This window comes from Spinacia oleracea, chromosome 3, assembly GCF_020520425.1.
Source record: "Spinacia oleracea cultivar Varoflay chromosome 3, BTI_SOV_V1, whole genome shotgun sequence".
NCBI classification, from domain to species: domain Eukaryota; kingdom Viridiplantae; phylum Streptophyta; class Magnoliopsida; order Caryophyllales; family Amaranthaceae; genus Spinacia; species Spinacia oleracea.
This window is the reverse complement of record NC_079489.1, coordinates 144,608,357-144,628,084: the sequence shown is the minus strand read 5'-3', so window position 1 is coordinate 144,628,084 and position 19,728 is coordinate 144,608,357. Positions and strand designations below refer to the sequence as shown.

Sequence of the window (19,728 nt, the reverse complement as noted above, 5' to 3'; positions counted from 1 at the left end):
AGCAAAAGGCTTTTGCTTACCTAAGATGTTCTAGGATTAAGTCGACAAACTGTGCTTAGTTCTTCAATGATTTTAGGATCTTGGAATCATTTTATTCACACCTGCCGGAACACATAACTTGAATAAAATGCTTAATAAACATTGAATTATGCATGTATGCTAGAATTTAAGTTTATTAAGAGAAACTGTGAATGGTTATTTATTTGTTTATTCTTTTCAATTGTAGTTTTTAATATGGCAAACAACAATTCATTCAACATTCGATCAATTCTCGAAAAGGAGAAGTTGAACGGGAAAAACTTCCTTGACTGGCAAAGGAACTTGCAAATAGTTCTTATGCAGGAAGAAAAGGAGTATGTCCTGGATGAGGCGATGCCCGAAGCTGCAGGCGACGGGGTCACTCAGGCAGCCCTCAATCGTTGGATTGATGCCAACAAGGATGTGAAATGTCTAATGCTCGCCACCATGAGTGCGGATCTGCAGAAAACGTTCATCAACTCAGATGCTTTCACAATCATCAGTGAGTTGAAGAACATGTTCCAAGATCTGGCTCGAGTCGAAAGATTCGAGACTCATAGGCAAATTCTTGAGACCAAGCTTAAGAAAGGCGAGCCCGTAAGTCCACATGTTCTCAAAATGATTGGACTCATTGAGAATATGAGTCGGCTGGATCAGCAATTTTCTCAGGAAATGGCTATAGACACCATCCTACATTCTCTTCATAGCGGGTATGATCAGTTCAAACTGAACTACAGTATGAATAGTCTGGACAAAACGCTCACTGAGCTTCACGGTATGCTGAAGACCGCTGAAAAGACGCTCAAAAGTCATAAGCAGGATGTGCTTATGGTGCGTGGGGGCAAGTTCAAGAAATCTGGAAAGAAGAGGAATGCTAAGAAAGGTGGCAACAAGGCCAGCCCAACTAAGCAAACTGGCGCCAAATCTGCAAAGAGGAAGGTCAGTCAACCCACTTCTGAATTCGAATGCTTCTACTGCAAGAAGAAGGGGCATTGGAAGAGAGATTGCTTGAAGCTAAAGGAAGATCAGAAGAACGGAACAGTCGTTCCATCTTCAGGTATTTTCGTTATAGACTGTATACTTGCTAATTCAACTTCTTGGGTATTAGATACAGGTTGTGGCTCACACTTATGTTCCAATCCACAGGGACTAAGAAGAAGTAGAAAGTTAAGCAAGGGTGAAGTCGACCTACGAGTGGGAAATGGAGCACGGATTGCTGCATTAGCCGTAGGAACTTACTATTTGTCGTTGCCCTCCGGGCTAGTTTTGGAACTGGAAGAATGTTTCCATGTTCCAAGTCTTACTAAAAACATCATTTCAGTTTCTTGCTTAGATGCTAAGGGATTTTCCTTTTTAATAAAAGACAATAGTTGTTCGTTTTATTTTAAAGAGATGTTTTATGGATCTGCTAGATTAGTCAATGGACTTTATTTATTAGATCACGACAAACAAGTATATAACATAAATACCAAAAAGGCCAAAAAGGATGATTCAGATCTCACCTATCTGTGGCATTGTCGATTAGGCCATATAAACTTGAAACGCTTAGAAAGACTTCAAAGGGAAGGAATTCTAGAACCATTTGACTTAGAGGAATATGGTAAATGCGAATCATGTTTACTTGGCAAAATGACAAAGCAACCTTTCTCTAAAGTTGGAGAAAGAGAAAATGAACTATTGGGTTTAATCCATACAGATGTATGTGGACCAATGAGTACAAATGCTAGAGGTGGTTTCAGCTATTTTATCACTTTCACTGATGACTTCAGTAGGTATGGTTATGTCTACCTAATGAAGCATAAGTCTGAATCCTTTGACAAATTCAAGGAATTTCAGAGTGAAGTAGAGAATCAATTAGGCAAGAAGATTAAGGCACTGCGGTCTGATAGAGGCGGTGAATATCTGAGCTATGAATTTGATGACCATCTGAAAGAATGTGGAATTCTATCAGAATTGACTCCTCCTGGAACACCACAATGGAACGGTGTGTCAGAACGGAGGAACAGAACCTTGCTAGACATGGTCAGGTCAATGATGGGTCAGGCCGAACTTCCATTAGAATTTTGGGGACATGCACTAAATACAGCTGCACTCACTATAAATAGAGCTCCGTCTAAAGCTGTCGAAAAGACTCCATACGAATTATGGTTTGGAAAGCCTCCAAATGTGTCTTTTCTTAAGATTTGGGGATGTGAAGTATACGTCAAACGATTAATTTCAGACAAACTTCATCCAAAATCTGACAAATGTATCCTTGTGGGCTATCCAAAGGAAACAAAGGGGTATTACTTCTACAATACATCTGAGAACAAAGTGTTTGTTGCTCGAGATGGTGTCTTTTTGGAGAAGGATCACATTTCCAAAATGACAAGTGGGAGAAAAGTAGACCTTGAAGAAATTCGAGTCGAACAACAAACTCTAGAGAATGCTCAAGATGACATTCAGGATGAAACTCAGAGATCTTTAGAAGAATCTGGTGAGAATCATGGTCAATCTAGAAATGTTACCCCGCGTAGATCGCAAAGATATAGATCTCAACCGGAAAGGTACTTAGGTATTTTGACGAACGAGAGCTATGACGTTCTATTACTTGAAAGTGATGAACCTGCGACTTACAAGCAAGCTATGACGAGCCCTAGCTCCAAGCAGTGGCAAGAAGCCATGCAATCTGAATTAGACTCCATGTCTGAAAACCAAGTATGGGATTTGGTCGATTTGCCAGATGGCTACCAAGCCATTGGAAGCAAATGGGTTTTCAAACTGAAAAAGGACAAGGATGGGAAACTTGAAGTTTTCAAAGCTAGATTGGTTGCAAAAGGTTACAAGCAAGTCCACGGTGTGGATTACGATGAAACCTTTTCACCAGTTGTAATGCTAAAGTCTATTCGAATAATGTTAGCAATCGCTGCATATTACGATTACGAAATATGGCAGATGGATGTCAAAACTGCTTTCTTAAACGGCGTTTTAACAGAAACTGTGTTTATGACACAGCCTGAAGGTTTTGAGGATCCAAAGAATGCTAAAAAGGTATGCAAGCTAAAGAAATCAATCTACGGATTGAAGCAGGCATCCAGGAGATGGAATATACGTTTTGATGAAGCAGTCAGTGACTTTGGTTTCATCAAGAACGCGGACGAATTTTGTGTATACAAGAAGGTCAGTGGGAGCAAAATTGCTTTCCTAGTATTATATGTCGACGACATATTGCTTATCGGAAATGACATTCCTATGTTGAACTCTGTCAAGATTTGGCTTGGGAAATGTTTTTCGATGAAGGATCTAGGAGAAGCACAGTACATATTGGGCATCAAGATTTACAGAGATAGATCTAAAAAGATGATTGGACTTAGTCAAAGCACTTATATCAATAAGGTGCTTGATAGGTTCAAGATGGCGGACTCCAAGCGAGGCTACCTACCCATGTCTCATGGAATGACTCTAAGCAAGACTCAGTGCCCAAAAACACTTGATGAGCGTAGACGAATGAATGGGATTCCATATGCATCATTGATTGGTTCAATAATGTATGCTATGATATGTACACGCCCGGATGTTGCGTACGCACTCAGTGCTACGAGCAGATACCAGTCAGACCCAGGAGAGGCGCATTGGACTGCTGCCAAGAATATTCTGAAGTACCTGAAAAGGCACAAAGATGACTTCCTGGTCTATGGTGGAGATGATGAATTAATTGTTAAAGGCTATACGGACGCAAGTTTCCAAACCGACAAAGATGATTTTAGATCACAGTCTGGGTTTGTCTTCTGCCTCAACGGAGGAGCAGTAAGCTGGAAAAGTGCTAAGCAAAGCACCATTGCGGATTCTACAACTGAAGCGGAGTACATTGCTGCACATGAAGCAGCAAAGGAAGCTATATGGCTAAGGAAGTTCATAGGAGAACTTGGTGTAGTCCCCTCCATTAAAGGACCAATAGCCCTGTATTGTGATAATAACGGAGCTATTGCACAGGCAAAAGAGCCTAGACACCACCAGAGAGTCAAGCATGTACTTCGTAGATTTCACCTTCTACGAGAGTTCGTTGAAAGAAAAGAAGTCGAGATAAGCAAAATTGGAACTGATGACAACATATCAGATCCATTAACTAAACCTCTGCCGCAGGCGAAGCACAACTCGCACACTGCAGCTATGGGAATCAAGCATATTGGAGAATGGCTTTGATGTCTCTGTTTAATGTTTAAAAGTTTTAGAGTTTAAATCTTTGTAAAACATTATTGGTTAATCATTCACAATAAATGAAATGAATTCATTTTTCCATTTAATTTGTGGTTTATTAAATGATGAGTCCCTTCAATTTGACGATATATTCAAGATAGACTGTCAGGACCAGTCCTGTGACTAAGAAATGTCTATCAAGTGAACTTGAATGTCAAAGGTTGAAAATGGTCCCTAATCGGAGTTTTCTATAAAATTGGACGCATAGAAAACGTTAGACGATTAGAATGCAAGATGACTAGTAGTTCTGTTTCTTGAACTATGTGGACATGGCAATGTCATAATCATTTGCATAGATACTTACTTTGGGAAGACTAGTATCGGACAAGACCTATGAAACTTTACTGTAAGAGATGAAAATCTGTCATGAGTAAATTTCATTAAATTATTAGACACTAAATCCTCAATACCTGAGTGATTTGAGATTACTTGTTTGAGAACTGGTTGCTTTGACGTTGACCAACCGTCGCACCGTAAAAGGAGGCTATAAAGGCAACGCTCAGGTAATCACCTATCAAACGAAGTCTAATCTCAAGATCGCAAGATTGGGATTGTCCTCCCATAAATCGGGATGAGATGCTTAAAAGTTGTACAAGGCCACTCGGAGAGCTAGAAACTGTGAAATGCATGGCCGTGCTCGGATGAATCATAAGCTATGATTATCTGTTTATTTGATCAGTTGAACTCTGAAACCGAGGAACACCTCTGGACGTAATAAGGATGACAACTCTTACCTTATGTTCAAGAGCAAGCATCGAGCGACAAAGGAATTAGGAAATGCACACTTGTCCCTAAGGACAAGTGGGAGACTGAAGGAAATAATGCCCTTGGTCCAAGTATGCATTCTATGTTAAGTCTAATAAATGCGGTTCAGTATTAATTAACAAGTTAATAATTCAGTGAGATCAAGTGAGCTGAATGCCTAGCTAGAGGCCGCTTCAGTTCAAGTGGAATTAATGATATTAATCCATAGCTTACTCTTGACTGAACCCGTAGGGTCACACAAATAGTACGTAAACGGATCAAGTATTTAATGGCATTAAATACTCCATCTATGAATATTCGGAACCGACGGATCTTGGTTTCAGTGGGAGCTAAGATCGTCACAGGCAAGAAATGAATACTCCGGAAACGATGATATTGCCGGAAACGGAAATATGGATCGTATCGGAAATATAAATATTATCCAAGTCGTAGATGTTGCCAGAAACGGAAACATGGTACGTATCGGAAAATATTATCGGAAATGGAAATATTGCCAGAATCGGAAATATTGCCGGAAACGGAAATATTGTCAGAATCGGAAATATTACCGGAATCGGAAAATAATTCCGGAAACGGAAATATTAAATATTTGTTCGAAACGGAAATTAATTCCGGAATCGGAAATATTAAATATTGTTCGTATCGGAAATGAATTCCGGAATCGGAAAATTTAATCGGAAGCGCATCGTACGAATAAGCATCGGACGAGGCCTGCCGGACGAGGCCCAGCACGAAGCCAGGCCATCGCCCAGCAAGCCAAGCGCGCCGCACAAACAGCCACGCCAGGCCCAGCGCAAGGCCAGGCCCAGCAGGCTGCGCAGCGCGCACAACGCGCACAGCACGCGCAGCGCGCAGCGCGCGCTGGCGCTGCGTGGGCTGCTGCTCGCACGCACGCATGGGGCCCATCGTGGCAGCCGTGCGTGTGTGTGCAAGTGTTTGTGTTCGTGCACGTTTCCTAAAACATGCAGAGTTCGGTTAATGATTAAATTCCTAATTCTATTTGATAAATTAATTAAATTAGAGTTCTTGTAGGATTCTAGGTTTAATTAATTTGTATCTGAATAGGATTTCGATTCCCTTTCCATACCCCTATAAATATGAGGCTAGGGCTCACAATTTATAATAAGTTTCAAAGTATTCAAAAGTGAGTTTTTTGAGAGAAAATTAAAACACACATCTTGCTCATAAAAGTGCCGAAATTTTCTAGTACCTTAAGGGCGATTCTAGTTGGTCAATCTTAAGGCGGATCCGGACGTGCTGTGGACTATCTACGGAGGGACGACACTTGGAGTCCTAAAGACTTGTTCTTGTTCGGTTCGGGCGCAGCTAGGGAGGGCACGCAACAAAGAGTATGCATCTAAATTATGCTATATGATTATGTGTAAATAATATGTTGTCCTGGGTTAATGGTTGTTTCCGCATGATCTATGTAATGTCATATGTATCATAACCTAACATGAACGACCATCAACCTCCTTGTATTCCAATATTTCGTAATAACGGAAGTTGGCAACGCGAACTCTACGGGAAAATTCCCAGTCATAGTTGGGGTGGTAGTATTCCTTGATAAGTTCCATGCCCCACTTCTTGCATGCGAAAACAGAATTTGCTCTAGTTGGCTTATCCATCTTAGACCATATTATATCCATCAAGTCAACGTCCCCCGCAACGCTACTTGCACTTGGGCGGTTTGGTCCCGGTTGTTCCTGTTCAACAACCGGATTGCCAAACTTTCGAGTAACCTTGATATCAAACATTTCAATTAGACTAGGTTTACGCGCAACCTTATGTTGTTCAACAATATCATAGCGCAAATGGTGATTGGGGCACACCTTTGGGTACGTACGATCTTCATCTCCCCAATATGCCCACTCCATCACTACTAGAAAAAGGGTTTTTAACGACAAACTTTTTCGTCGTTATAAGTCTCAAAAGTCGTCGTTAAAACCTTTAACGACGAACAAAGTTCGTCGTAATTTTTGTCGTAATAGCTTCCAACGTTATTAGTATTAACGTCAACATTCGTCGTGAATTTTACACGACGAAATTATTGTTCGTCGTTATTTATTAACGACAAAAAGGTTGTTCGTCGTTATTTATTAACGACAAAAAGGTTGTTCGTCGTTATTATGTATTCAATGACGTCAAACAAACAACAAATAGCGACCAACAAAGTTGACATAAAAAGAGAATCAAATGGACGCAATAATTTTAATTACCGTCCAACAACGACAAAATATTTCGATGTTAATGTGACTAAAATAAATATATAGTTTGTCGTAAATATGAAAAATATATATAACCTGCGATTCATTCAAAACCATAAAAAGTATATAGAATAATATACTAAATTTATATTAATCAATGTAATCAATCACAAAAGATTTATAATAAACAAATTCAATGTGAGTCAAAACAACCAAACTAATAAGATCAAATATCTATAACTTGGTCCATACTAAGTGTTAGTTTCGTGGAGTTCCACAAGAGGGGGGGGGGGGGTGAATTGATTTTTTGCAGTTTTATAAATTATATGCGATAAGGAACAGAAACAGCAAAATAGAGCAAGCACAATTTAGCGTGAAAAACTCTCTAGGCCCAATAGAGAGACAAAAACCACGGCCCCTTTGGGGACTTAAACACTTCTACTAATTAGGCAAAACAACTCAGTTTCTTTACAAGCCTAATCTACTCGGGCCACAATCTGTAAAACACCTCAGATTACAGATGACTAGGAACAACCCCACGTTGTTCCCTTTCTCCCTATGAAACAATCCCTCAATTGCTCCAACTCACTGATCTCTCTTGAGATCTTTCACTCTTGCTCTAGTAAGCCTGACTCAGGCTTAACATACATCAATTCAACTTTAATGAAAAACAGAATAAATAAAACTAAAGTAAATACGAAGATACAAGACCTACCAACCAATAATGCTCTAACTGGGAACAGGAACAGACTCGTAAAAATAAAGACTTTAAAGGTGATACATGTAAGCTCCGATTAATGCTGATGAGTCTGATAAAAGTTACGAGGAGATCTTTTGGTATATTTATAGTGATTCTGTGATTTACCCTAGAATCCTAGACTTCTAATTCTAATCAATTTAGGACTCTTCTAAAGATAGATTTCTGTTAGGAAACAATTTAATCTTTAAACGAGTTTTATACCAATTTGGATTCTACTTTCCATATACCTACAGATTTCAACTTCTCCTCGAACTCTGCCAAAGATTATCATTAACCATTAATTTAGGCAAATTATATTCTTTTTAATACGGATAACCATTTGGACTTAAACCTAGTGTATTCTGCTAACTCTTAAGAACTCAGGTGATAACATGACTCTTTTAAAAACTTTGTTCCCAGACTCAGCAGTATGTTTGATATAATAACCTTGTACCTTTTCGTATTTACCATATACTTTCGTAATGCTTCCTAGAAGCTTAATTCTTGCAGCTTCATTTGTATGCCTTGACTTTATCATCTTATTCTATTGCTGCTTCAAGGATCAATCTGACTTGTTCTCTTTCCTTCAAGGCTGCTTCATTCTTATCAATACAAATTGAGAGTAGATCTTTCACTTATAGACCTGTCATTCTAGAATGTAGAACGTAAGCACAAATAAGCTTGTCATCATCAAAACTCAGGGATCAACAATTTCCCCCTTTTTGATGATGACAACCTTTCAACTTGACTGACAACATAACATTCTTTTAAAAATAACATGGTGAAACAGACATTTCGAAACTAAAGCTTGAACCATGTATGAGTAAAATCAGAATGAACCAAGTTGCCAATATAGGAATCTCTTCCCCCTTTGGAATGATCAAAAAGAGGGGATGTGAAAAACGATTTAAAGAAGGAAAGTATGCAGAATAATATTACCCTTCCAAACAGTGAACCTCATTGCAGCTCAAGTCGGTCAACGAGTTTGACCGCACCCCTGCAAGCAAAACTTAGGCAAAAACAGCATATAAAACAAGAGATGTAAGTACCCAGCAAGTTAGTGAGATCAAACCATCAGAACGTAGGAAAAGCGCGCTAATTAAAATTAGCCATGATAAACCCGGCGCAGCAACACAAAACACAATGTTTCAAGTTTCACGCAACAAACACCAAAAACCAAAAAAAATTGTTTATAGGTAACAGGAAGGGGGGATTTTTGTAGTAAGGATTAGGCAGGATCAGGGGTGAGGAGTGACAGGATCATCTTCAGCAACCTCTTCAGTATGGACCACCTCCTCCTGGATCATATCCGCTAACCGCTCTGTCATATCATTGAAGAATTGAGCTTGATCCATCTGCACCTGAACCATCAGCTCCTGAAGTGACTTGAGTGAAGCTTGAATGGCAATGTTGTCCTGCTGTAGCTGATCCACCTTGTCCATTATCATGTTGAGAGTGGTGTCATGTGATGGTGCCGCAGACTGGGTTTCTCCATCCTTCTCTGAATCAGATACATCAACATGGTACGCTGATGGAGGAACACCCTTTGAGGAGCTAGCTATGCGACGACTGCGCCTGATAGGAGGGTTAGAAGCCGGTGAATGATGAAGAGACTGTGATTTTGCTGGAACCAGAGGGGGGGGGGATCTCTCTGTAGGCCTTAAATCAATTGGCCCTCCCTCCGAGTTCACTCCTTTGACCATACAAGGAAACACATTCTCATCTTCTTCTTCAGACACATCATCCTCTTCCTCTATCTCCTCACCTTCTTCTTCCTCAAGCTAAGCTTGGTCACCTGGTCCCATCTTCCCCACACAGACAACACCATCTACGACCCTCAGACTAATCCCATTCAGACAGGCTCTAGATAAAATATGGGCTTGGCTCAGAGGCTCAGATGTGTAAGAGGTGAGATCAACACCCATTTTTCGCATTATGAAGGTGAGAAGAGACCCATAGCCAATGAAGTTGTTTTGGGATATGCAGTGGGTGAGATGAGCAATAAAGATAGCAGGAAAGTTAATTTGGTGTTGATTTTCGAGGAGATAGATGTAGATGAGGTCAAGTTTGCTGGCCAAGGCCCTCTTATCAGCACGAGGAACTAGACCCCTACGGACAACATTGAACAAAACTTTTTGGAATGGTGTGAGTGATGACTGATTTAGAGCTTTTGGTATCTTCCCTGGCCCCCCAAAGTATGAGTAGACTTCCTTCATTGTGGTACTGGCAAGTTCAATCTGACCCTTGCCCTTATAATAGACTTCTTCCCCTAGTACAGGAACTTTAAACCATGACCCTAATTTGGCAGCTGTAAACCTAATTTTCGTCCCATTAACTATGGATTGACAAACACCTTCTGAGTACGTAAAATTGGAGCAAAATTCCCCCATAGCTTCAGGAAACATGCAAGTATTTGAACAGACTTCAAACAAAAACGTCCACCCCTGTGACTCTAGACACTCCAACAGTTCGACAAACCCTACTTCCCTACACCAAGCAAAATCGACACTCAACCCTTGAAGCATGCGATCATTAGGAAAGAAATGATACCTAGATTCCTCTGGTTTGACTTTCTTCTCCATCGGTGGTTGGAGTTCCCCCTGAGCAGGTGCTGGCTGTTCCTTCTTCATTAAGAACTTTCTTTTTGTCGTCAATTTTGCAGCAGACTTGGAAGCTGGTTGCTTAGTTGGAGGTTTGGGGGCCATGTTATCAGTGGGTGGTGGTGGAAGAGTTTGAAGGGGAACGGCGGTGATAATCGGAATTGAGGGAGAATGAGGGTTTGTGGAATTTGGAAAGGTGAGGCGGTAGAGGGTCATAATTATATAGGAGAGGTGGTTGACGAGAAATGAGGAGTGATAAGGATGAGGGTTTGAATTTCAAAATTCCGGGAAGTGTGAGGGGTTTGATCTGATGCTTCGTAATTTTATAGGCGGAGAATTTGGAATATGAAGGGTTTTGGTGTTGGGAATTGGTGTGTGTGGGAAGCGTGTGTAAGTGAACAAAATGAAAAGTCATGCATGCACCGGGTTCATATGATTCATTGAACCAAAAAGTGCTTTCCATTCATTTTTGATTTTCCCACACTAATGCAAAATAAATACAAGTCAAGTGATTAGTGTAATTACCTTAGTGATGCACAGACGTGACTGAGGTAATACACAGCTGGGTTTTGCAACAAGATTGTATTTGTTAGTCCATTCAAAAATATTTAAACATAAATGAAAAAACCTTTTTTTTAAAAAAAAAAAAAAATCATTCAAGTAAGGTTAGAGAAACATATTGGCTCAAAGTATCACTTAATTTTAATCATACCAAGTTCTAACCTCAGTTTGTCGTGTCTGTCCCTATTCAAGGGTTTTGTTAAGATGTCAGCTACTTGGTCTTCGGTGGGACAGAATTCAAGTTTTACCAATTCCTTTTCGACATAATCTTTTAGAAAGTGATGCCTGATATGTATGTGCTTGACCCTTGAATGATGAACCGGATCTTTGGATATACAGATGGCACTTGTGTTGTCACATAGTATGGGAACACACTTTAGTTTCATGCCAAAGTCCCTTAGTTGTTGCTTGATCCATAACATTTGGGAACAACATGATGCAGCTGCAACATATTCGGCTTCTGTTGTAGATAGAGCAACAGTGTTCTGTTTCTTAGATGCCCATGAACCTGCACATGCTCCAAGGAACTGGACCATTCCTGATGTGCTCTTCCTGTTAACTAGATCACCTGCATAATCAGCATCTGTGTACCCTTTGAGGTCAAAATGATCATAGTTAGGATACCATAAACATAAATCGTCAGCGCCCTTTAAGTATCTTAGAATCCTTTTGACTGCTGTAAGATGAGATTCTTTAGGGTTAAATTGAAACCGAGCACAAACACCTACACTGAATGCAATATCTGGCCTGCTTGCTGTAAGATAAAGTAGTGAACCAATCATACCTCTGTACCTCGTTTGATCTACGCTTTTACCTTCTTGATCCTCATCTAGCCTTGTGGTTGTTCCCATGGGTGTATGATTGCTTTTTGCTGACTCCATTCCATACTTCTTTATGAGATCCTTGATATATTTCTGTTGGTGAATCATGATTCCTTGTTCCGTTTGCTTAATTTGAAGACCTAGGAAGAAGTTTAGTTCTCCCATCATGCTCATTTGAAATTCTTGCTGCATTAAGTCAGAAAATTATTTGCAAAGATCCTCATTAGTAGCACCAAATATAATATCATTAACGTATATTTGCATAATTAATATGTCTGTGTCTCTTGATTTAAGAAACAGGGTTCTGTCAACCTTACCTCGATTGAATTTATTGTCTAAGAGAAAATGAGAGAGACGTTCATACCAGGCTCTTGGGGCTTGTTTTAGTCCATACAATGCCTTGTCTAACTTATACACATTGAGGGATATTCTGGATCTTCAAATCCAGGTGGTTGTTCCACATAAACTTCTTCTTTAAGATATCCGTTTAGGAACGCACATTTTACATCCATTTGATAGAGTTTGAAACCCATGTATGAGGCAAATGCTATGAGTATGCGTATTGCTTCCATTCTAGCTACTGGGGCAAAAGTTTCTTCGAAGTCTATCCCTTCTTGTTGATTGTACCCTTTGACAACCAATATGGCTTTGTTCCTGGTTATAGTTGCATGTTCGTCTTCTTTGTTTCGGAATACCCACTTTAATCCTATTACTCGATTGTTCAGAGGTGTGGGCTCAAGGTGCCATACTTTATTCCTTTCGAATTCACTGAGTTCCTCCTGCATGACAATGATCCAATCAGAGTCAGTTAGTGCCTCTTTATAATTTTTAGGTTCAATCATGGATAAATAAGCATAGAAAGCACAAAAGTTTTTAAGTTGTGATCTCGTTGTTGTTCCTCGTCCTAGATCACTAATTATTTGGTTAAGTGGATGTGAGCTTTGATGTTTCCAAGGTCTTGGTTGGAATGGTGTAGTGACTTCTTCAGTAGGCTGCTCATCTTGTCCATTTGGCTCTGTATGATCATCAGCTTGTATCTGTTCCACTTCAGTTGTGCCTCCTTCAGGTGTTTCGTCATTCAGAGCTTGTTCTTCTATTTGAGAAGTTTTTCTTATTTCTTCGTCTTCTGTTTCTCTTGTAAGTCCTAGTTCAAAGTTTCCATCAGTGGTTGTACCTGTAGCAAAGTTTTGGGAGTCAGTTTCATCAAATATAATATGAATGCTTTCTTCCATACACATGGTCCTCTTGTTGAATACTCGATATGCTTTGCTGTTTGTGGCATATCCTAGGAATATGGCTTCATCGCTTCGTGCATCAAATTTTCCCAGTTGATCCTTTCCATTGTTGTGGACGAAACATTTACATCCAAAGGTTCTTAGATGTGTTATTGAGGGTTTTCTTCCTTTGTACAGTTCATATGGGGTTTTATTTTTGATGGCTCTAATTAGTACTCGATTAAGTATGTAGCATGCAGTATTTAGAGCTTCAGCCCAGAAACTTTTGGGGAGTCCACTAGCAATCAGCATCGTCCTTGTCATGTCTTCAAGAGTTCGGTTCTTTCTTTCTACCACTCCGTTTTGTTGAGGTGTTCTAGGAGCAGAGAAATTATGATCTATTCCTGAGTTTTTACATAGATCGTCAAATCTTTTGTTTTGGAATTCTGTACCATGATCTGATCTGATGTGGACCAGTTTATGATTGCTTTGTCGTTGGACTTTAGAGGCGAAGGCCAAGAATTCTTCAAATGTTTCTTCCTTGTTGGCTAGGAAAATTACCCATGTGTATCTTGAGAAGTCATCCACAATCACTAGCACATACTTCTTTCCACTTCTGCTTTGAGTTCTCATTGGTCCACATAAATCCATGTGGATCAGCTCCAGTGGTCTTGTTGTGCTGATTACTCCCTTAGATTTGAAAGATGTTCTAACCTGCTTTCCTTTGATACAGGCATCACAGGCTGACAGTTTTGCAAACTTTGTATTTGGAAGACCTGTGACTAGATTTTTTGAACTTAGCTTGTTCATTAGAGAAAAACTAGCATGACCAAATCTTTTATGCCATAACAATGGATCATCTTCAATAACACTGAGACAGGTCAGATTGGAGTGAGGAACACAGTTAAGGTTGACCACATATGTGTTCCCTTTTCTTTGTCCCTCTAAGATTACTGCTTCAGTGTTACTGTTGATAATTTTACATTTATTCGAAGAGAACTTTGCATAATTTCCTTTGTCACAGAATTGAGAAATGCTTAACAGACTATGTCCTAGACCTTCAACCAAAAATACATTAACGATGGAGTGAGACTTTGACTTACCGACCTTGCCAATGCCAATAATGTTACCTTTCTTATTATCGCCAAAAGTCACAGTTCCACCTTCATAGGTCGTGAGTGAGAGAAATCTGTTTCTATCTCCTGTCATGTGCTTGGAACAACCACTGTCTAGGTACCATGTGTTGTTCCCCCTCACTTTGACCTGCATAATGAATTTAGTTAGAGTTTTTAGGAACCCAACATAGCTTGGGTTCCTTGCTTGGAATCAAATCGCTTTTCTTTACCCATTTAGTCTTGACGAGATCCATATTCTTTTCCAAGCCCCTTTGGTTTTTAGGACATGAGACTCTATAATGACCAATTAGACCACAAAAGGTGCAAACAATATCACTGTAAAGATCTACTCTGGTTTTTCTATGGTGACGTTTTTTGTGGTTGAAACCTAAACCTTCGGTGCGTTTGGTTCTAGCTTCCTCTATCCATTTTGGTGTTCCTCCTATTCTGTGTCTGGTCTTTTTAGCTAATTCTCCCTCTAGGTAGGTTTTTTCTTGGTGGACCTTGACTAAATCTAGTTGAGTTTTTTCTAGCTCCTTTTTATAGAGAGTTTTAGTCTTGGAAATTTCTAGATCAATCAGTTCTTGTTTTAGCCAGGAATTCTCGTTTCGCAAAGCCTCATAGGTTTCTTTTATTTGAAGGTTCTGATCAAACAGGCTGAAGAAACGGTTGTCAATATCTATGTTGGTGATTTTTGTCCATTCTAATTCTTCAGTGAGTTTTTTAATGGTAGACTTATGTCCTTTTTTAGATTCTAGTTTTTCTTTTAAGAGATCCTCATAATCGCATGTGAGACAAGAAAGTAAGTCAAATAGTTCTAGTTTAGACATAGAGTCAAGTTTACTTTTAATTTGAAAAAGACTTGCCTGGAATTTTTCTGACTCAGAATCTGAACCATCTTCTTCATGATCAGCTACAAGGCACAGGTGAGCAATTTCCTCATTGGGTTGTTCCTGTTCTTCATCTGAGGAAGAGTCACCCCATGCAGCAATCATAGCTTTCCTCACGTCCGTCTTTGAAAAGGAGTTTCTGTTGTCTCGGAATCTTTCTTTGGGAGTTTCTTTTCCTTTTCCTTTTTCTTGTTCCCATAGTGGACAGTCCCTAATACGGTGTTCCAAGTTCCCACACTTGTGACATCCACTGTCAGTTTTGGAGAATTTCCTATTTGGTTTGCCTCGATGATCTCCCTCTTTGTAGTTCCTAAACATCCTTCTGAACCTTCTGGAAAATAGAGCCGTTTCCTCATCTTCCTCTGAGTTTTCATCATTTTCAGTTTTTAGAGCCAGTGCTTTGTTTCTAGGGTTCTCAGAGGTTCTAGCATTTAGTTGTAGCTCATGGGTTAAGAGAGATCCAGCCAGTTGTTCCAGGTTGAACTTTGTAAAGTCCTTAGTTTCCTGTAGGGCAGTAACCTTGGCCATCCAAGGATCTCGAGGAAGACTTCTTAGTACCTTTCTTACTTGTTCCTCAGGAGTTATGATTTTTCCCAGAGAATTCAGTTCATTGATGATATTTGTGAATCGAGTTATCATGTCCTGAATTGATTCAGAAGTCTTCATTGAGAATAATTCATATTGGTGCATCAGGAGATCAATTTTTGATCTTTTGACTTCGTTTGTTCCTTCATGGGTAACTTGGAGCAGATCCCAAATTTGTTTTGCATTTTTGCAACCCATTACTCGATTATGCCCGTTTGGACCAAGCCCACAGTGAAGGATCTTTACAGCCATGGCATTAAGCTCAAGTTTCTCGTAGTCTGCTTTGTCAAATTCTGTTATAGGTTTAGGAACAGTTTCTCCAGAGGTGGTCAGTTTGGTGACTTGGAAGTCTCCTACTTCAATAACTCTCCAAACTTGGTAGTTTTCAGCCTTGATGAAAATTTCCATCCTATTCCTCCAGTAGGAGTAGTACTTTCCACTAAACATGGGTGGTCTTTGGGTAGAGTACCCCTCTTCCAGTTTCTCCGTAGTATTCATTGTTCCAGAATCGTTTTTCCCGTCAGAGTTACCTGCAGTAAAGGGTTCTGGCTCTGATACCAATTATTATTTTCGTGGAGTTCCACAAGAGGGGGGGTGAATTGATTTTTTTGCAGTTTTATAAATTATATGCGATAAGGAACAGAAACAGCAAAATAGAGCAAGCACAATTTAGCGTGGAAAACTCTCTAGGCCCAATAGAGAGACAAAAACCACGGCCCCTTTGGGGACTTAAACACTTCTACTAATTAGGCAAAACAACTCAGTTTCTTTACAAGCCTAATCTACTCGGGCCACAATCTGTAAATCACCTCAGATTACAGATGACTAGGAACAACCCCACGTTGTTCCCTTTCTCCCTATGAAACAATCCCTCAATTGTTCCAACTCACTGATCTCTCTTGAGATCTTTCACTCTTGCTCTAGTAAGCCTGACTCAGGCTTAACATACATCAATTCAACTTTAATGAAAAACAGAATAAATAAAACTAAAGTAAATACGAAGATACAAGACCTACCAACCAATACTTCTCTAACTGGGAACAGGAACAGACTCGTAAAAATTAAGACTTTAAAGGTGATACCTGTAAGCTCCGATTAATGCTTATGAGTCTGATAAAAGTTACGAGGAGATCTTTTGGTATATTTGTAGTGATTCTGTGATTTACCCTAGAATCCTAGACTTCTAATTCTAATCAATTTAGGACTCTTCTATAGATAGATTTCTGTTAGGAAACAATTTAATTTTTAAACGAGTTTTATACCAATTTGGATTCTACTTTCCATATACCTACAGATTTCAACTTCTCCTCGAACTCTGCCAAAGATTATCATTAACCATTAATTTAGGCAAATTATATTCTTTTTAATACGGATAACCATTTGGACTTAAACCTAGTGTATTCTGCTAACTCTTAAGAACTCAGGTGATAACATGACTCTTTTAAAAACTTTGTTCCCAGACTCAGCAGTATGTTTGATATAATAACCTTGTACCTTTTCGTATTTACCATATACTTTTGTAATGCTTCCTAGAAGCTTAATTCTTGAAGCTTCATTTGTATGCCTTGACTTTGTCATCTTATTCTATTGCTGCTTCACGGATCAATCTGACTTGTTCTCTTTCCTTCAAGGCCGCTTCATTCTTATCAATACAAATTGAGAGTAGCTCTTTCACTTATAGACCTGTCATTCTAGAATGTAGAACGTAAGCACAAATAAGCTTGTCATCATCAAAACTCAGGGATCAACACTAAGAATTAAATCTCAAAGATTCCATGTTCTTAAAAAAAAGCAAGAAAATTTGCACCAAATATCTTGAACTGATCGATGCATAGCAGCTTCGACCTATTTTTGCATTTCTGATCCAGCTTGTGAAGTTGGAATAGTAACATTAAGTTGCGACACCAATGCATCTTGAAACATTTTCATTCTAGACTCAAACAAGCTAACACGTTCCTTCATTTCATTGTTCTCGGCTTGTACTTCCTCCACGCGATTTGCAAGAACTTCATTCTGTTTGTTGGCAGCATTCAATTTAGTTTGAAGCTCTACTCTACTGGGTTGTGGTCCTCTTACATCTTTAAGATTTATTACTCCTCCAAAACCCACAACCCGATCTCGAGATTTTGATTTAAAAACCTGTTGTACTACCTAGAAGAACACAAAGAAATTACATTAGTACATGAAGAATACATTTCCACATGAAGATCTATTATTGGTATACCCTGCCCAGATAAGGTAAGCAAAGACCGGAAATTATACCTGAAATTATTTGAAAAAAAATAGGACACAAACACTTGAAAAAAAATAAGATTACCGAAAGGGCTCTTTCACCAAGGAGCCAACACACACAACAAGCCATCAGGGCTTACAAAAACACTACAAAGTCAAGAACCTGTGTTGCGCAATTAGTGTCAGTAGCACAATTAACTGAAAATAAACAGGGAGTGTGAATCTTGGGATTGCCTTTATAATTGTAACTTTCTCTGTCAATTTGAGTTCACTTTTGTAGATTCACAGATTACAAAAGTCAGAAGCCTCTATCAGTAGCAGCAACTATCTGAAGAAATGGTTGGTTTTGCTGCCATTTTGCTTCTCTTTCATTGTCTTCTTCTCTCACAAACTTCTTATTCGCTTTCGTTGTGCCCCAGATTTTCCAACTAATGGCGATATTTTGAAAAGGTTCGCATTTCATATTGCTCTACTGCAAATTTATGTCCTTTCTCCCGGCCTTCTCTATTGATAGATCTTATACCGACCTGAACAGTTCAAATGATCGATTTTCATGCTTAATTGCTTATATATACATTTCCAGCAGAGAAGATAGTATAAGTTACAGGAATCATGTAAGCTTATCCTAGCATATAAATTAATTACCTGTAATAGCCTCCATGCATAGCCACCCTCCATTATACGGGCAAAAGAAAACGCGTGAGAATACTTGTTTCCTTCGAATTCATAATAGATATCTGGATGAGCATCAAGATATAGAATATCTACATGTCCTCTTATCTTTTCAGATACAGCTCTCACAACAGGGTAGAACACAAGTGAAATGCGAACCTTTTCAAAATATCACAAACTTCTTATTCTCTTGTATTTATCTTATTGAAACAGGGGCACCCACAAAATCAAAGGCACCTCTGAAATTCTGTCCTTACAATGGTAATACATGCTGTGATTCAACATAAGATCTTCAACTGCAGAATCAATTTCAAGCCATGAATGTTACTGATATTTCCTGTGCTGTCCTCCTGAAATCAATTCTCTGTTCTATGTTGCGCAATTAGTGTCAGTAGCGCAATTAGTGGACATAAACAGGGAGTACAAGAGTTAATTGATTGAGATTTCCATCCTGAACGTCTCTTTAGATTCGGGAAATCAGATAGCAGTTATATTTTCTTCATTGCCTCCGTGTGGATTAAAGTAGCAACTGTACAGAGTTCAAGTCTGTAATTTCCTTGACCTCATTAGAAAATACTAGTGCAAGAACCTTTTCTCATAGGCATATGCATCTTTAAAAAATATCTAAACATATAATGAACATCTTTGCTACTCAAGACCAGATAAACAGATAAAAAATCTTAGTATTAGGTCCTGGTTTCATTTCTCTCAAAACTACTCAAGACCAAAAGTGCAAATACTATACACTGGCAAATAATCATATCACTTATCAGTCAGTCATTAACACATTTTCTTTTGAATTGAAGATAACACAAAACATCCAGTTGCAGACCAGAGTTTTCATTGTAGGCACGTAACTGTCCAGCTTACTACAGGGACTATACTAACTACTTATCATTTATGTATTTTTGCAGGATAATCTTCTAAAATTCTCAAACTCAAAACTGAATGTGGATGGGAAATGACAGATGAAGAGTATTTACCTCGACTTGAGAAAGTGATGGATCCTTTTCCATTGTTTCCCGAAGTTCTTCCTATAACATTGTGATTATAAGATTATTAACATTAAAAAA

At 39.1% G+C, this 19,728-nt stretch overlaps 1 protein-coding gene across 1 annotated transcript; it reads right to left on the bottom strand.

The window, feature by feature from the left end:
- Positions 1-14,437: 14,437 nt before the first annotated feature.
- Positions 14,438-16,249, bottom strand: LOC130470145 (uncharacterized). The gene has a single exon (XM_056839756.1). The coding sequence runs from the start codon at positions 16,247-16,249 to the stop codon at positions 14,438-14,440; it is 1,812 nt and encodes a 603-aa protein (XP_056695734.1).
- Between the last annotated feature and the right edge of the window lie 3,479 nt (positions 16,250-19,728).

Coding starts and splice junctions, on each gene's coding strand:
- LOC130470145 (XM_056839756.1), bottom strand. CDS start 16,249: ATGAATACTACGGAGAAACTGGAAGAGGGGTACTCTACCCAAAGACCA.